Genomic DNA, 18,743 nt, shown 5'->3' on the forward strand with positions numbered 1-18,743 from the left:
AATTTTTTTCAAAACAGTACTCAGACTCATAGATGGTCAAGCCAGCGAGTAATTGCATTATTGGCCTATTTATGGTGGGCCCTTACATTAATGATAAATGGTACATTCACAATTTTTTTTTTCCTTCAAATTTCATAATTATTGAGTGGTTTACTGTGTGGGATAGACATAACTAATATTCATATAGATTCACAATTTTTTTTTGATAAAAAATTGATTGTAACCTAAGACTACAACCTTATTTAATATTTTTTTTTATTGGAGTAAATTTTGAGAAATCCACCATTAGATTATATCTTTTGCTTATATCCTCCTAAAAAATTAAAGATTAATAGTTATGTCATCAATAAATTATTTAAATTGCAAATTTTTGTAGTTTAAAATTATGCATAATATATAAGCTTATAGATCATATAATAAATAATATCAAATTGATATAAAATTTGGCATGTGTATTAAGAGCATGTAGAACATGCAATTCAACAGTTAAATTTTTAAAATAAAAATATGTAGTAATATTTATTTTATTGTAGCTAAACATTGTCTTTTTTTTTTCTCACTAACAATTAAAAAAAAAAAAACCAATTCAAAAAATATGAAATTTCTCTATTTATTTATTTATTATTGGAATTTCTCTATTTATTGTCTGTATGTTTGTTTCTAAAAATTCAAAAACTCCCTTGTTTGTCGGTGAAGTCACTACTATGAAAATAAAGGTCAAAAGCACCCGTGCCATATTTCGAATTATTACTTTTAGCAAGTGGGTTAAAAAAGAATATAAAAAAAAAAAACGAAAAAGAAAAAGAGAAAAAATTAATTTGTCCGTTGAACTTTAAAAAAAAAAAAAAGACCAAGCAAGAAATCAGAACAGAATAGTCCACGTGTCGAGATCGTAACCGTCCAAATAAGCAAAACTTGCTCGAGGTTTAGCCTATAGGGTTTGAAAGTCCAAGAGTCCGCCCCTTTATGTTTGAATGAATAGAGCACCAGACCGTTTCACTCTCTCTCTCTCTCTCTAAAAAAAAAACGCATTTAGCAGATCGAGTTTTTTTCTTTTTGTTACCAAAACTGAGAGAGAGAGAGAGCTTTTTCTTCTTCTTTTAAATTTTTTTTTTTCTCCCCAAATCGCTCACTTGGATCTTCAAATGCGCACCGTTTTGATCCCATCACCGACTTCCTCTCCCAACAAATTGATTCTCTACGCTTCGCTTTCTGATTCTGAAGCTCAGTTCGGTGAGTTTTTCTCACTCTCACTCTCTCACTCACTCTGCCTTTGCTTTTTAACCTAAACAACAACAAAAAATTTTATCAGTTTAAATTTACTTTTGCGAGTGTTTGTGTATTTTTTTTTTTTTTTGAAGTTTGATCTGATGGAATTTTTGTTTGATCTTTAACCTAAGCTTCGAATTTATGCTAATTTTTATCGTACTTGAGATCGATGGATTTTAGGTTTTTGTTTTTTTGAGACATCTTCAATGTTTTGTCTGAAGTATAGCATAGGTTTTGATTTCTACTATTTTGTTTCATGTTTCTTTGTGTAAATTCTTCGTGTTTTGAATCTTATTCAGCTCAATTTTAAGTTACTGATCTCTCTCTCTCTCTCTCTCTCTCTAAAAATGTCGTATAATTAGCAAATTATTCTGAGCAAGACTGCCATTTAAACTCGCTGAGCTGAGGAATTGTAAATATCATGGACAACTATTGTTTATATATGAAGCTTTTTTTTGTTTGTTTGTTTTAATTGTTTGTTAAAAAAATCATTATATGAGATTATGAATTTTAGTTTTAGTTCACGATGATCGATTGGCTGCTACTGATTTTAGTGTTTAATTTTAGCTTTGGATCGGCTATTTAACTCTTTCTAATGCTTTGTTCTTACTATCAATTTTACAATTGGGTTATTAATATTATGATTTCTGTTTTTTTCTGTGCAAAAAGGTAGCTCCTGCCTCTGCGTAGGTAGAAGATAATGATTTGGAGAGAATATTCTGGAGATAGTTGTTGTCGTGTTGGAATTGGGGTATGTAGCTTTACCTATTTGTCAAGAAACTATGGAAGGTGATCGGAAAATCTCTACCACCCAAGATGGGCTCGGGGATGCTAGCCAGAAAATGCGAGCTTTACAAGGGTAATTTAATTGCCTGTTTGGTTATTTCATCTTTAGGTGTAATCTCAAAATGTAGCCATTATTCTTCCTCTTGTTTATATCTTGGAACCTTTTTCAACCAATCGATAAGGACTAAGCTGTCTCAAGTTCATTTCGGTGCTTGCTTTATAACTTTAGTTGAAACACATTTTAATTGGTGCTTAACACCTTTTCTCATAGAGATAAGAGTTAATTTCGTTGAATTTATGCAATATTGGGATTTTCTCTAGTGTATTATGCCAGTGATGTAAAAAATGAAGTTGTTGAGAGACAGTTTCTCTAAATTTTTTGTGTTTTTATAGAACTACAAACGACAAAATTTAACATCAGATTGACCTTATTGAGGAACTCTTTTCTTTAGTGATATTTTTATTTTGGAAACCTTGCTTCTTAGTACAACAAATTCAAAGATGCTATCTCAATTTTACTCATATCAGCGATTATCTATGCTCTGATTGAGGAATAGACAATATAGCAACTGAATTTTTCTTAATGTGATATTAATCTTTTTTAGGAGGACTAGTGGTCCTACAAGGCGTTCTACCAAAGGACAATGGACACCTGAAGAGGTAAAGTCTATTTTGTTTTACTACTTTTCACTGTTTTTGCTATATTAATGGAACTAATATAACTAGTTCTGAATTCATTGTTGTGTTTCTGTGATGATTATAATTGTTTAGTTGTATAACATTATATTTTTTGTTATATACTGGGTATGTGAATGCATAAATTTTCCTTGTGTTTTAGGATGAGATTTTGCAGAAGGCCGTTCAGCGTTTTAAAGGAAAGAACTGGAAAAAAATAGGTATTATTGCGTTTTACCAGTTTGTTTATCTTTGGAAGCTTAATTTATAACAAATTATGGGAATCATTATACTTCAGCATTTATTTTTTCCTTGTGCTTCTAGTTTTTTATTTTCTTTGTATATATGCCCTTTTAAGTTCTTCAAACATTTTGCTGTATAGATTTGCATATATTTTGTATATTATAGATTTATGAGCTATTGGTTACCAATTAATTTACACACTCATATGAGACAATGAGTAGCTGTATAGACAGCCTAGAGTTTTTCAGGCCCATGATAATGTTCTGGTTAATTAATTTTTACAAGAACAAATATGGCTATTATTGGATATTAGCAAAGGAAACAATAACTTTAATTTGCAATTTCAAACAGTGGACACTAGATTGCCCAACAAGGGAGGAATCTTTTCAAAACTAACACTTCTATTTGTTGGTTAGGTTTTCTTGCCCACTCTACGTAAGTTCAATGAAATTTAAGGCAAATTTGAGTCCTGCTCAAGCTTTTATGTCTGAATTGTTCCAGATAACTTTCTCTTCTCACTATCAATTTGTGTTATATGAATTTCTTATTCCTTCCTTTTGGTGAGTATCATGGAAAAAATGTTTATGCCGCCTCCCCCTCCCCCTCCCCCTCCCCCTAATTTATGGCAGACAAAGTCAAGATAGAAGCCTTATGGAAAATTGTGAACTTAATTGAACAAAACAAAAAACCATATTTAGAATAATTATTAAATGATAGAATAATGATTAATTTCTCCATTTCCTTACTACTTAAGCTTTTAGGACGATTAGTAATTTATCATGGTATCATAGTAAGAGGTCCTAAGTTCGAACCTTGTCTCCAACTCTCCTCATTACCTGCCATTAAAAAACAAAGTTAAAAATCCTGTGTTGGACCCCACAAGGGGGAATTTGGACCAACAAATGAGGGAGAATGTTTATTTCTGCTAATTTACTATCATTTCTTAGTTGGTACTACTTTTGAGCCCCAAATCATCTTTAGCATTAGTGTTGTTCTTTGATTGCATAAATTTTGAAAGTCACTTTTTGTATGATATCTGTTACATATCACCAAACCCTTCAGCCAGTGCTCCCATTTCTTAGAGCATCCCCAGCGAGGTTTTTAAATTGACAAAAAAGTCAATTTAGCAACCAATTCTCCAAAATTGTGGCTACAGCAAAGCAGCTAAACTATAGCAGTGGGCTGCAATCTATAGCAGCCCATTGTAGCTCAAAACTCAAAACAAATAATAATATTTTAATGTAGAGTGTTAAAAAAAAGTATTTTAATGTATTGATGGTCGTGGTTGTTGATTATTATGTTAGATATATTATTTTATTGTGTTGTTTATATTATTTTAATGTGTTGAATGTTAATATAAAACCTTTGCTGTAAGGTGTATTATAAAGTGGGTTGTTAAAATAGATAAAGTAGTGTTTTGAGTTGCTAAAAACTAATTTTTTTTAGATGCTTTATTGTGAATGCTCATTGGTGGTACTTTTGACTTATCATAATGTTTCATATTCTTTAATTGTAAAATTTCTCTTTGCAGCGGAGTGTTTTAAGGACCGTACCGATGTACAATGCCTTCACAGGTGGCAGAAGGTCTTGAATCCAGAGCTTGTCAAAGGTCCATGGTCTAAAGAGGTGACCTACAATAGCTGGTTCTGGTTTTCTGTCAATTCCCTCTCTCTGCATTTCACCAAAGTTGCATTGCTATTGACCATATGAAAATGTGCTTTTTATGGTTTAACACGACCTTACTGGTTACTTTTGTAAATGTAAATAGGAGGATGAAGTTATTATTGAATTGGTGAAGAAGTATGGTCCAAAAAAATGGTCGACCATTGCTCAGCATTTACCTGGACGTATTGGTAAGCAATGTCGGGAAAGGTATGCCTAAAGTATACTTGTACCTAAAAAAAGTGAGGCTTTAAAAAATTGTACATAAGCAAATAAGCTAAAAGCTAAACAAAAAAGCCTGTGGCAAACGGATGGTTATAATTTTACTCTTCAACTAGAAATTGTATTTTGCTGTTGTGTCCCAGCAACTGTACAGCGCATGTATACTCATGTAAATTGATACCAATTACAGGTGGCACAATCATCTTAATCCTTCTATAAACAAAGAGGCATGGACCCAAGAAGAGGAACTGGCTTTGATTCGCGCTCATCAGATCTATGGGAACCGATGGGCAGAGCTAACAAAGTTCTTGCCTGGAAGGTAAATATAGTTAGTTGTATAAGAGGCTGCACCTTTCCATTTTTTTTCTTTATTTTAGTGTTCCTAAGTATTCTTCTGTTCCTAATATGCTCTATTTCTTGCATCTTATGTTCCATGTTGAGTTTTATGCTATAACAATCTGCTTATTCATTTGATACTTGCAATCATCTTGAGTTTTGATATATCTGTGTTCATGTGGCCAACAGGACAGACAATGCTATTAAAAATCACTGGAACAGTTCTGTCAAAAAGAAATTGGATTCTTATCTAGCATCAGGTTTACTTGCTCACTACCCAGTCCTTCCTCATGTTGGACATCGAAATCAATCCATGCTTACATCTTCTTCAAGGATGCAGAGTAGTGGAGATGATAGTGGGCTCAAAGGGATGGAAGGTGAGGAAATTTCAGAATGCAGTCAAGATTCAACTGTTGCAGGTTGCTTTCAGTCTGCAAGTGAAATGGCCAATGCAGTTTTACATAACATAGAGGAACTCCCATTGACTCAAGAATCTGGTTTGGCAAAGGAGCAAAACTCCAGTCCATTATCTTGTTCTGAACAATATTACACATCTCTGGAAGATGTTGCTTTTTCAATGCCAGATATTTCTTGTGAAGCTGGTTGCCCTGACAAATTGCTTGAGCAAAATTTCTCGCATGGTGCTGGAACTTCTGTGAGCAGGGAAAACAAATTTAATGTACATGGGTTACCAAATATCTCATCACTGGAATTGGGGCAGGACTCATCACAGTTGCAAACTCATTGTATAAGTACTAATGAAAGCCATGAAATGGTGAATGTTCCTTGCCAAGCTTCTACTTCAATGGGGTATATGGCTATGGGTTCCTATGATAAAGCAGAGCACATGTTGATACCTGATGATGAGTGTTGTAGAGTCCTATTTTCAGAGGCAATGAATGATGGTAATTTTTTCACTGGAAATCTCACAAAAGGCTCAAATATGGTTGCCTCAGTTGGAGGCACAGATTCATTTCGTTGTCAATCGTCAAGCAGTATGATATCCGAAACTGTTGCAACTTCAGCTTCACAATCATATTGTCCTCCTAGGACTGATATAATTGGAACTTCGTGCTCTCAGCATTTTGTGCCTGCACCGTCACTTATATCTGTTGATGGTGGTACACTTATATACAGTGATGAACCCAACCAGTTATTTGAAACTCAAGAACAAGAGTTTGTCATTAGTGCTCATGATGGCTTTGTCTATACCAAGGACTCTCCCAATTCCCCTTGCAATAATGGTACAAAGAACACAGGATTGCAAGAACAACCAGATTTTGTAAAGGAACCTTCAAAATTAGTCCCTGTAAATTCTTTTGGTTCAGGATCAGATATAAAGCATACTTGCCCTTCTCTGGGTGAAGGACCACATGTACATACAGAACAGCTGGATGTTGGAGCTCTATGTTATGAGCCTCCTCGTTTCCCAAGCTTGGATATTCCATTTTTCAGCTGTGATCTGGTACAATCTGGTAGTGACATGCAGCAGCAAGAATATAGTCCACTTGGAATCCGCCAGCTTATGATGTCTTCTATGAACTGCCTTACCCCATTTAGGTTGTGGGATTCTCCATCTCGTGATGATAGTCCCGATGCTGTGCTGAAAAGTGCTGCTAAAACTTTCACAGGTACACCATCCATATTGAAGAAACGGCATCGCGACTTATTATCTCCATTGTCGGATAGAAGAATTGACAAAAAACTTGAGATTGACATGACGTCCAGTTTGGCCCGAGATTTTTCACGTTTAGATGTTTTGTTTGCTGACAGTGGGACCCAAAAAGGGCCTTTGCTCTCTCCATCATCTAACCGTAAGAGGAATTCTGGAACTTCCACTGATGATAAAGAAAACATTGATCATGCCTTTGAAGAGGGGGATCAAGGAGCTGCCCACATTGTGAGTTCTTTTTTTGTTTTTGAATTTTTTGAGCATTGGTTTTCTACAAATGAAGAAATTAGTAAAGACCCGTTTTACTTCGGTATAAATCTGTCAAATTAAGATGTGGTAGGCTCTAGCTAATTAGCTAGTATGTGAGTGTGATATTGACTATCTTCATAGTGTTGATTATAAAGTTGGGCTTCCAAAAAAATTGTATTATTATTCTCCTTTTTGATTAATTTGTTGATTCTTATTTTCTTGAAATTTGGATTTTTCATGTTTAGTACAGCTTTATCATTTTTCCTTTAATTGCCAATCCCCCAATTTGATATTATCAGTGTCATGGAGGGGATTGGTGGATAAAACTGAAGTTTGTTCAATACAGCCATTATGTTTACCTGTGTGTGTTTTCTCTCTCTCACTAATTTTTACCTTTTTCTGGTCCAGCAATCTTCTGGAGTGCTTGTTGAACACGACATGAACAATCTGCTGTTACATTCTCCCGATCAAGTTGGGTCCAAAGCAGACACAGCATTATTGGGTTCAAGTGCTGGAGCTCCAAGAAATCAACAATCTAGGAGCTTGGGGGCTGCATCAAATCAAGGAATTCTTAACAAATCATCATTTGCAAATCCATGCGTGCCTGTTAGCTCCCCTACTGTTTGTGGGAAGAAACATGAAAGTCATTCAGTTGCAGTTACATGCTTACAATCTGCTTCTTTTTCAGTTCCCCTTGAGAATAGAGGTGATAATGCTGGGAATGATGCCAGTCTTGAAACCTCTGGCATGTAAGATTCAGCCACTTTTCCTTTTGTTATCATTTTCCATATTATTGCTCTAGTGTTTGCTTTGGGAGACTATTGGTGATAATGCTGGGAATGATGGCGGTATTGAAAGCTTTAGCCTGTGAAATCAGCCACATTCTTCCTTTAGCATTTGTCAACCATTGAACCTGCCCTTGCATCAAGAACTTTTTTTCATATGCAACTAGAAAATTTTATGTGAAAATTTTATATTACCAGCAGCCTGAATGTTGTTGTCCTGATTTCTTGTGACACTGAGCTTTGAGCTTAGTGTCATTTCTTGCTAATCATTGAAGATTGACCATGATTGTTTCTGACTGTGGTTGCTTTGCTGATGGTGTTTTCAGATTTGGAGGAACTCCATTTAAAAGAAGTATCGAATCCCCTTCAGCATGGAAATCCCCATGGTTCATAAACTCTTTTCTGCCTGGCCCAAGGGTTGATACTGACATTACAATCGAGGTATTACGAGTTTTGGTTGAATTGTATTTTCTGTATGTGTTTGATATACTTTATAGTCCTTTATTAATACTCGCAAATTATTTCCAGGATATAGGGTATTTTATGAGCCCAGGGGATAGAAGCTATGATGCCATTGGGTTGATGAAACAGATAAGTGAGCAGAGTGCTGCTGCATATGCCAATGCCCAGGAGGTTTTGGGAAATGAAACCCCAAAAACATTACTAAAGGGAAAATCCATCAGCCAGGGGAATCTGGACCGAGAGAACAGTCATATGCCACATGATCCTCTGGGAAACCGTTCCCATTTGGCTCCAAACGTTTTGGTATGACCATTTTTGCTCGAGTTTTTCTTTTTCAAGTAAAATATATATATATATATATCCACAGAGTTGAGACAACAGTGGCCCATTCACTTAAGGCAACATAAGCCTGCCATCTATAGTAATAATAAAAACATTATGGAAAATGGTTATGAAGAAAATAATCCCTTTTTATCTACCAGTAATAGACTCCCTGATAGATATCAAGAAATCTGCTGAATAGATTTTTTGAAACGTTTGCAGACGGAGTGTCGCATCCTTGACTTCAGTGAATGTGGAACACCTGCAAAGGGAACCGAAAATGGAAGATCCTCAAATGCTTTAAGCTTCTCAAGTCCCTCTTCTTATCTGTTGAAGGGCTGCAGATAGCGATTCGTTCTATAGCTAAAAGCCTTATTGCTGTCATAATTTGAAGTTAATATATACATAGTCCTCTCTCTCTCTTGCTGTTTCATTGCTGGATCTCGATTTAATTAATTTACAGAAGATTGTACAAGTGCATTATACTTACCATATTATGTTACCTTATTTTGCAAACAGACCCTTGCCTCATAATCACAACAGGGAAACTCCATTGGAAGATGATGCATCATACTCGTATCACTTCCCCACAAACAAGCTTCAGCTATGTTAGGGGGTTTTTTTTTTTTTTTTTTTCCTTCGTGAAACAAAACAACTTTTCACTCTTCAAAAGACATTTGTTACGATTTAGGTAACCTGGGATTTTAGCATTACAATTTTTTGTCATTAAAATTGATACTATTTTTTGTCAAAAGTTGAAAAGTAGTATTCGGTCCATTTCAGTAGTTCTTCAGAATGAGAAAAGACAAGTTTGAGTGAAGACTATCCCCATTTTAAATCTGAATTTATTAAAAAATATAGATTTTAAACTTGTTCGCTTAAAAAGTTGAAAGTGCATAGAACGCTTTGCACTATTATGCGCTCTCAACTTAATTGGATTTACTAGTTAGACCTCAGGATGCATAAACTTACAAAAATCAAACACACGGGAGAAGGAGTGTTCACAGCAGGTTGGGCCATTTTAGCACCGCACTTTGCAGTGAAATTTAGCTAAAATCATAATTGTACTGCACTTTATTTTGCAATTATAAGTAGAGTGCAGCGTGGTTTAAAGTTTAGCCAAAACTATAATTGTACCGTATCTCATTTTTGTACCGCATTTTATTTTTGCGGTCATATATGCAGTGCGATGTATAAAATGCGATTTAAATAGTTTGAAGTTGTCATATTTTTCAAATTTTGGGTTTTTTCTACCTACTCAAAACTAATTTTTCCTTTTGTTTTTGGCCAAGTTTTATCCTATTGAGCTTATTTTTCTTTATTTTGGATTGGCTTTCTTAGTCAATACTTGTTAGGGTTATCAAACTTTTTTTTTTTTTTTAAACTAGGGTTATTAAACTATTAATAATATATTTAATATTAAAAATAAATAAATATATTAACATATAGAGAGATGGTGAGGTGCAATTTTCTTACTATGAAACTGCAAACCGCATTACACTATGCAATGCGGTTATGCCATTTTACAGACATTTTTGGTGCAGTTTGGTAAACACCCGATAATGAAAGGGAATGAGATTCTAACTTTTAACCCACTAACCTTATATTTGTAAGGGTTATATATAAACTTTACCACAATCTGGAATATTTACATTTATCCAAATTAAAATCAATAGCCTTTAATGCCTTATACACAAAATAAAGTTTTCAAAAAATCCAACATCAAGTTTTTATAAAAGTTTATTTTATAAATAGAAAATGTACCTACAATTATAAATAGAATTCTACATACATATATTTGATATAAACTTGTCCGAGAATATATTATCACATTTAAACCTAGTTTGTTTATAAATGACGCCTCAAAGGTGGGCTTGACTAATTGATTATATAAATATATAAGTTCTGTAAATAAAAGTACACATGGATGATTTATAAATCATCACATAGTAGGTTTGAGGAATTTTCCTCCAAACCAGTTTGGAAGAAAATTTTGACCTTATATGGTCAAACTAATCTTTCTCATCTTTTTCTTCCAATGTTGTCAAGGTAATAGAGGATTAAAGAAATACTTCTAGAAGCAACGTGAGCGCTATAAAATTTAAGCTGCAATAAAATTCTCAGCTTAAAGCAAATCTTTTGAAATATTCCTCCATTAACAAAACGCTATATCTTTAAACTCTCAATGGTTGAGGGGCCAATTATTACAACAGAATAGTAAAGGGGACGAATCCATTGAAATGGGAAGGCCTTACAGTCCCATTGGAAAAATGTTGCCAGCAACAAAATCAGGCAAAACTAGTAACAGCTGCATGAATAGCATCTGCAAGATGAGGGACTGTCCTGGAGCTCAGACCTGCCATGCTAATCCTCCTGCATATTTGACAGAAAGCAAGGACTTAGTAATCAGAGTTGACAATTGTTTTGTCCCATAAGAATGTATTGTTTCACGCAAATGCTAAATCATGCTTCTAAACCTCGTCCCAAGGCTTTGGATTTGAAAAGTAATATTTTTCATGCGTCTATCCAAACTGGATCACCCTTATGAAAAAATGAGAGTACTTGGTTTTCAGCCAAAAAAAAATAACCCCTCAAATTAGGCAGGAAAAAGAAAACTGCCCTTCCACAAATCCTAACTCCACAGCAGAGACACTTGACACATGTTTGGATTTTTATTTTTAAATCTATAATACTAAAGATTTTATTCCTTCTCAAGCCTTAGCAATTTTATTATCTACTGCAACATTTTAAAAGGAGCCATTCTTGTATTTGGGGGGATTAACTGTGTCGTGGATACATTTATGCTGACTATAGTTTAGCAATGTGTCTTCAAGAGCTTCCAAGTATGGCTTTGATGATAATTGAAAGATAAGTGCATAGATTATAAGTGAGCCCCTAATAAGGATGGGATTTCATTTAGCACAACAAATCTATTCGACATGAGGATAGACACATCAAACACCAAAATTGCTTCTTACTATCAACCACATTGCCATGAATTTGCCAAAGTGACACTCTCATGCATATTCTTAAATTACAATTGAAATCAAGCTTCACAAGGAACTTAGGAGCTAGGCATGATATATTTTCTAATTGTTTTTTGTTTAATAAAGAATGTTCTTAGGTAGACCATGAATGAACAAGATTGTGATGCCTAGGAAGCAAGGATTGCAGGAAAAGATTAGTACTTCAAAATCTAGATGACATCATAACCACCATGAACAATGTAACATGGATTCAAGCAAGTGCATAAAATTAATACACAAAAAAAAAAAAAAAAAAAGAAGAAGAAGAAGAAGTCACATGAACTAATGCATGGTCACAATATTAAGCCACAGATATAAGAGTCGCAGATGTCCTCAAGTCAGGAATTTCTTTTATTAAATAACTACACCTGTATATTAATAAAGTCAGGAAAAAGCTTCTTACCCATCAGATGTCATGTATATATGGTACTCCCTAGTCATGAAAACCACTTGTTCTGAGTTCAATCCCGTAAAAGTAAACATACCAATCTGCTTAATAATGTGACTCCAGTCCCCAGGTGTACCTGCCGAATAAATAAGCAACATGAATGCGTATATTATGTACCACTTTTTATCACACAATTAAAAGGCAAGCACGCATTCATGTTATGCACACCAATGCCTAAACCAGAGGCCAAAGGAAGAGGGGGGACAGAGAGATAGAGATTGGATCAATTTATACTTGTTCACAGACTTTAGCTAATGCACACTCAAGACCAACACAAACCCAATAAGTAGAAGTTAAAAAGAGTAAAAACAAATATTATGCTACTATTGAAGGACAAGAAATGAGTTTAAAAGCATCAGAGAACAGTAAACTAAAAACAAATGCTGACCTCTAGCACGTAAGGCATCAAAAAGTTGCTGACGCATGCTGATAATACGGTCAGCCATTGCCTTTAACTCAATGGTCCACTCAGTGTACAAGTTCCTGTGATACAACAGAACAAAATAAGAACTCCACAAGTGAAGGAAATTCATCACGCACGCTGTCTATTGTTAGGATCTCCTTTTTTTCTCATTGAATAAAATTAAAAAATGGAAGCCACCACAAACTTTATCACTTTGATTTAATCAGTTTAATATCAGTTCTTAATTAATTAAATTTTTTTCAGAAAATGTAAAACAAGAAAAGAAAAATCCCGATACTTTAAAATTACTCCTCCCTTGCCTAATTGTGCTATAGCCAGGCATCTTGTCAAGCTTTAGAATGACTACCTGTCCTTGAGGATTGTAGCAACAATAGATGCACCATGAATGGGTGGGCTTGAATACATGGGTCTGATCACAAGTTTCAGCTGGCTCTCAACCCTGCTCGCAACATCAGCTGACTTGCAGACCTATAATCAAATATAAGGTCGAGACAAAAATAATCAGAGAGATGGAAGAGGTGGATAAGAAAAGGTAAAAACTTGTTTTACAGTGTGTGTTCTGTGATATATAGCTGAAAACATGATTTAAAGTCACATTTCAAGTTATAAAAACATTAACACGGCCAAAAAAAAAAAAATCCATTCACATTTAGTAATATGCAAGATGCACAGAAGAATAAAAGAACATACAAAGTTATGAACATATAATTTATATGGATATACAAATGAACCTACTCATCCTTAAGATATTGAACAATTAAGGTGAGAACTGCCCCCTCCCCCCCTAAACAAACATTAATTCAGTGTAAGTAAGAGTCTTACTATGCTCAAGGCACCAACACGTTCCCCGTAGAGTCCCATGTTCTTGGCATAGCTCTGAGCAACAAGGCATTCACCACCATCTGCAACAAACATACGAACAGGCTGTGCATCTGCATCCAGACTCCCACTTGCAAAACCCTATGACACCAGAAAGAATATTTTGAGTTCACAAGAATGGAATGGAGTTAAACTAGAATAAGCACTTGAATTATAGTGATAGGGAAATTACATGCTGCCAATTAGCTCTAGCTCAACTAGCACCTCCTCCCCTTGCAAATGCTAGGTAGAGGGTGCAGTCATGGGATTCAAGACCCACTGGGTGCATGGGAAACTTTATAATAAATAATAAATAAATAAAATGCTTGCTACATTTGTTGCATACACAGTTACCGACCTGATAAGCACTGTCAAAGAATGGCAATAATGCTTTTGATCTCATCAGCTGCCTGATCTGCTCCCACTGCTGAATGGTTGGATCAACACCGGTGGGGTTGTGTGCACATGCATGAAGCAGCACTATAGCTCCAGATGGGGCAGAACCAAGGTCTTCTAGTAGGCCTGTTAGCCATAATAAAGTAACACATAACATGAGAAAGAGCAAAAAAATTATTATGATCTTTGTGAGTTACATATGCAAGAGAAACATAACTACTCTAATATAAACAACTTAAGTTAAGAAAGAAATATAAAATTAAAGGGAGGAGATCATAAGATAAAAACAAAATGCGAGAAACATATGGAAAAATAGTTAAGAATATCGCTTGATGATATGTCTTGTGTATGTACATGGATCAAATCAACATGAATAGGAATATGCATCTAAGAGCATCAATTAACAACTAGTACAGTAGATAGTTCCAAACCTTGGAAGTCCAGTCCACGTGTTGCTGGATCATAGTAGCGGTAAGTTTTCACAGATAGACCTGCCAGAGTGAATACTTTTGGGTGGTTTCCCCACGTTGGCAGGGGAATGTATATTGTAAGCTGCAGAAAAAGATAGGTGGCAAGGTTTATGATGTCATATAATTATCAATTTAAAACCAAAAAGACAATTCAATGAGTTTGAAATTTACTTCTTTTTTTTTTTTTTGATAAGTAATAAGAGTTAGAAATTTACTTGATGATAGTGTCTAGCCAAAAATTCACCTCCAACTCTCAAAGAGCCTGTACCAGACAAGCATTGAACAGTGGTAACCCTGTTCTCTTGAATAGCAGGGCTGTATCCATTGCCAAAAAAAACAGAAGGGTAAGCAATCAGGCAAAGAACCAGCAAGAAACCTCTTAAATTGAACATCCTCATATTCCATACAATGTGTAATCAGACACTACTAGCTCTAATTTATCACATAAAACAGTGGGCTAATGCACCTGTCAGCACCAAGAATAAGCTTAGCACTCAATTTGTTGTACTCAGCAAGTCCAACAATAGGAAGATACTCCTTCACACGTGACCTGGTTATCATGTAAATTGAAATTCAGTCACTAGTTTGCACAAACTACAGAGTTAAGATCACAATGATAACCATAAAACTAAATTTACCTGTCATTAACAAGCTGCTGCTCTGCTTGCCTCACTACATTCAGAACAAGAGGTTTTCCTTCCTGTTATGCCATTGATACTACTAGCTCAGAAAACAGATATAAAGACATTTCAGCACAATCAAATTCCTCTTAAGCTGTTAGCGACTTTGCGTACAATCATTTAAGCCAAATTGCAGCCAATTACACTTGGCAAATAAATAATCTGCCTCTCACCTTCCATATCTAATTAATGGAATAATACCTTAAGGGCATTTGTTAGTGAACTATATTAGGAGAGTTTTTATGGGAAAAAAAAAATCAATTACTATTTCCCATATAAGTGGTATTAAAACTTTCCGAAAATGGTTAATTGACAATTATCCTGAGACCATTGGTTAAGTAATTAAATATCTCATCCCCTTCCCCTATATATGTGTGTGTGTTTCTCAAAAAAAAAAAAAAAAAATACTCAGTGTTGTTGAGTCATCTCACATCATTAAAGTGTGATATTAAGAAGGAATTTATCCCTTGCTCCGCGACATTAGCTGCCACATGCAGTTTTGGTGTTGGCGTGTGAGTGTATTCTATTATCTCATCCCCTTTCCCTATATATGTGTGTGTTTCTCAAAAAAAAAAAAAAAAATTTAATTCATTATTTCCTATCATCTTAAGCTTTTAAGATAATTGGTAACCATTATGGCACCAATGCAGGTGATCTTAGATTCAAACCCTATATTTGGGCCATCTTCCATTTAAAAAGAAGTAATGATACCGACACAAACTATTTTACAACATTTTTACAAAATACTAATATGGCCGATCTCTTATTAGTTTTCATCAAGGCCCACTGTTAATATCACTCTTTTATTTATCAATAATCATTCCTCACATCAGCATTTTGTAAAAAAATTTATAAAATTATTTGTATCTCTGGTATTATTCTTTAAAAATCTCAAAATCCCATGAGGTAGACCCCACTAATCATGGACGATTATGGCCCCACATGTGAGAGAGAGTATTAAAATATTGATTAAGTAATTAAATTCACCAATTCCGCTTTTTTAGACCATCGGTAATTAATATATAATTAATAATTGTACAACAAATTTTCAGCAAGAGTAAATTGATTAAGATCATGAAAAAAAGGAATAAATACTCACCTCAGTTCGATAAGCACCAACGCCCAAGTTCAGCTTAACCGGGCTTGGATCTTTATTATATGCAACAGTGACCTGATTTAAAAAAAAAATGATACATAATTATCACTATTATCAATACCAATAAACAACAATAATAATATCAACCAATTAAAACTCGACAGTCAAATCATCATCATTATTATTATTATTATTCACTCCGATCACATAATAATATCGTTGACGCTCTGTTTGGATGCGGAGAAAATACAGAGCAGCGAAATAAACTCAATAAATTTTTAGAGATCTCAACGTCTTTGGCGTTCGTGATCAACATCCTTTACACCGACAACGAACAATTTCAATCACAAAATAAATAAATAAATAATACGAATCACAGAGAAATCAGATTTTATTTTTCTCTCAGTTTTCTCTGCAACCAAACAGAGGCTAACACGTACCTACCTACATACATATACATAGATAGATAAAACAGAGAGAGAGAGAGAGAGAGAGAGAGATTACGCCGAGGATAGGATCTTCGGGAGCGCGAACGATGTGAGCGAAGACGGAATCGGCATGGAAGGCAGAAGAGGTGGGAGAGGGAGAAACGGTGTCGTTAGGGTTCTGAGAATGAGAATCCATCACAGGCGATGCGTCTACAAGGTGTCTTGCGAGAGCTTTCAATCTCCGATCACTGGCTGAAGAAGATGAAGAAATAGAAGAAGAAAAAGCACTTTGTGTTGTTGGAGACTCAAAACCGTGGGCTTCAAGTGACGTGAACTGTTGGCGCATTTTTTTTTTTTTTTTTAAGTTTTTCCTAATACGTTATGGAATATACAAATTTCACTTCTGCTTTTTCCTTTTTATAAATAGCTAATTTTGGTTTTATGTGCACCCTTTTTTTAACGAGTAGAGTGTTGCTTTTTTTAGTTTGTACAAGTTTTCTTGCTGCTTACGTGTCAACGTTCTAGACTGCTGCGTGTTCATGCTTTCCAAAAAGTTTAGACTGTAGACTAATAATATATAGTGGGCTAGCTAGTCTTATCTTATACCGTCGTCTTTTTTATTTTATTTTTAATTAAATAAGACTTTATTTTAATTTTAGTCCTCTATTATTAAGAGTCCGTGGGATAATAATGTTTAAATAATAAAAATTGTTGTTTAAACATTAATATATATATATATATATTTTTATATATTTTTTCACTTACACCTGTTTTCACAAAATTTAAACAATTTTATTAAAAATATCTTGCCAAACCGGTCCTAAATTAATTAAATAACAATGTTTGTTTTGTTTTTTTAGAAATATTTTTTTTAGAAATATTAATACGTAGAGACTTCATCACTTCTTCTGAGCTCAAAGTCTTCCTCACCGTGCACTTAAGGTATTGGGCGGTATCATTTTACTCAACTCGCCTGGTGGTATAAATAAATTGTTACAAAAATATTTTAATTATACCTATTGATAGAGTATATCCATTATTAGAGTGTGACACAAACGGTTGACACTTTTGACTTGGTAATTGGTATAGTAAGTAGTAGTATTACTATTATCTTCTTCTTTTTTTTAGTTGTTTGACGTGACAAATTGACAAGGAATTGCATACTATAGATTGGGAATGAGACAAAAATAGTTGGATAGTGACTGTAAATAGCATTAAAACATGACGCATACGACTTCTTCTTCTTCTTTAGTTTTTTTCGGAGAGAGGGGATGATCTTTCATACATTATCAATTTTATGTATTAGGTATATCAAAAAAAATTATCTATTAGGGAAAAAAAATGACAGAATTTGTTGATGATAGTGTGCAGTCATTCACTACATTAAAGTTGTTTTCCTGACGAGGTAAAACTTAAGTATAGTTTATCAAATGCATCACTGCTTCCCAGCAAAAAAAAAAAAATGCATCACTGCTTTGAATTTAATCGTCCTTATATAACGTGGGTTTCAGTTGTTCAATTGGTAAAATATCTGATAGTTGAATAAGATATCTGAAGTTCAATTTTCGGCTACACCAAAAAACTGATTAGTGTCATGGTCTAATGATAAAGAGCTGTAAGGACACAATTTATATCTAAGCCCCAAATAGGAAGGGAATAGACCCAAAGAACCCAATATAATGAATTTGTAGAGAGTAGGTTAGAAATCTAGGTTCTAATGAATTTAGATAACAATGACAGTAGGCCAATATCACAGAAGGGTGAAGATGGAATAGTTTGTATAATGAAAATTGTCCTCGAATTCAAGCCGATGAGGTTGATTTTTATATTTCTTTCTCCTAAGGATAGATTACAAATATTGTTCCTCAGTCTACAGTCTTTTTCTCTCGATCCACTTTTTGCAGGGACATTCTTCTATTTTATACCTCCTTCCCCTTCTCATTTCCTCCCTCCACGTGTAGGTCTAGACTGCTAGTGTTGATACTTGTTCCATTAGCATTTTCCTGAAATCTTAAGATAATAGATGTAAGGCTAAAAATTACTGTTCAGATATCACTTCCTCATTAATGCGGCCAGGGATTTGGATACAGAGCATTCAATGCGGTGGTAGCAGCTTTCTTTTAGATATTTTATAGTCGTTCCTTTGCTCTGTGCCCCAATGAAACATATGCTCATCAATAGAACCTCTTGGAAGATCATTCTGGACAATAGGACATACCATCTGACCTTTGTTTC

At 34.5% G+C, this 18,743-nt stretch overlaps 2 protein-coding genes across 2 annotated transcripts; one reads left to right on the forward strand and one right to left on the reverse strand.

Moving 5' to 3' along the window:
- The first annotated feature begins 972 nt into the window (after positions 1-972).
- Positions 973-9,246, forward strand: LOC142613255 (transcription factor MYB3R-1-like). The gene is made up of 12 exons (XM_075785509.1): positions 973-1,233; positions 1,939-2,128; positions 2,661-2,715; positions 2,894-2,951; positions 4,505-4,599; positions 4,742-4,845; positions 5,048-5,176; positions 5,383-7,093; positions 7,523-7,863; positions 8,226-8,340; positions 8,428-8,664; positions 8,905-9,246. Exons 2-12 carry the CDS (start codon positions 2,052-2,054, stop codon positions 9,028-9,030), a joined length of 3,048 nt encoding a protein of 1,015 aa, XP_075641624.1. The 5' UTR covers positions 973-1,233; positions 1,939-2,051; the 3' UTR covers positions 9,031-9,246.
- A 1,511-nt stretch (positions 9,247-10,757) lies between these two features.
- Positions 10,758-16,960, reverse strand: LOC142613551 (aspartate aminotransferase, cytoplasmic). Its single transcript, XM_075785933.1, has 12 exons — positions 16,585-16,960; positions 16,084-16,155; positions 14,943-15,004; positions 14,771-14,854; positions 14,520-14,619; positions 14,266-14,386; positions 13,797-13,960; positions 13,403-13,540; positions 12,927-13,048; positions 12,545-12,639; positions 12,112-12,232; positions 10,758-11,055 (listed from the first exon to the last, which is right to left on the reverse strand). Exons 1-12 carry the CDS (start codon positions 16,852-16,854, stop codon positions 10,971-10,973), a joined length of 1,434 nt encoding a protein of 477 aa, XP_075642048.1. The 5' UTR covers positions 16,855-16,960; the 3' UTR covers positions 10,758-10,970.
- Between the last annotated feature and the right edge of the window lie 1,783 nt (positions 16,961-18,743).

This window comes from Castanea sativa, chromosome 10, assembly GCF_040712315.1.
Source record: "Castanea sativa cultivar Marrone di Chiusa Pesio chromosome 10, ASM4071231v1".
In the NCBI taxonomy this organism is placed as follows: Eukaryota; Viridiplantae; Streptophyta; class Magnoliopsida; order Fagales; family Fagaceae; genus Castanea; species Castanea sativa.

Excerpts from the sequence above, each read along its gene's own strand:
- LOC142613551 (XM_075785933.1), bottom strand. The coding sequence starts at position 16,854 with ATGCGCCAACAGTTCACGTCACTTGAAGCCCACGGTTTTGAGTCTCCA. Across the intron at positions 13,961-14,265 it reads ACGTGGACTGGACTTCCAAG|GCCTACTAGAAGACCTTGGT; the intron begins GTTTGGAACTAT and ends TATGGCTAACAG. Across the intron at positions 13,049-13,402 it reads GTGTTGGTGCCTTGAGCATA|GTCTGCAAGTCAGCTGATGT; the intron begins GTAAGACTCTTA and ends ATTTGATTATAG.
- LOC142613255 (XM_075785509.1), top strand. The coding sequence starts at position 2,052 with ATGGAAGGTGATCGGAAAATCTCTACCACCCAAGATGGGCTCGGGGAT. Across the intron at positions 2,129-2,660 it reads AAAATGCGAGCTTTACAAGG|GAGGACTAGTGGTCCTACAA; the intron begins GTAATTTAATTG and ends AATCTTTTTTAG. Across the intron at positions 4,846-5,047 it reads GGTAAGCAATGTCGGGAAAG|GTGGCACAATCATCTTAATC; the intron begins GTATGCCTAAAG and ends TACCAATTACAG.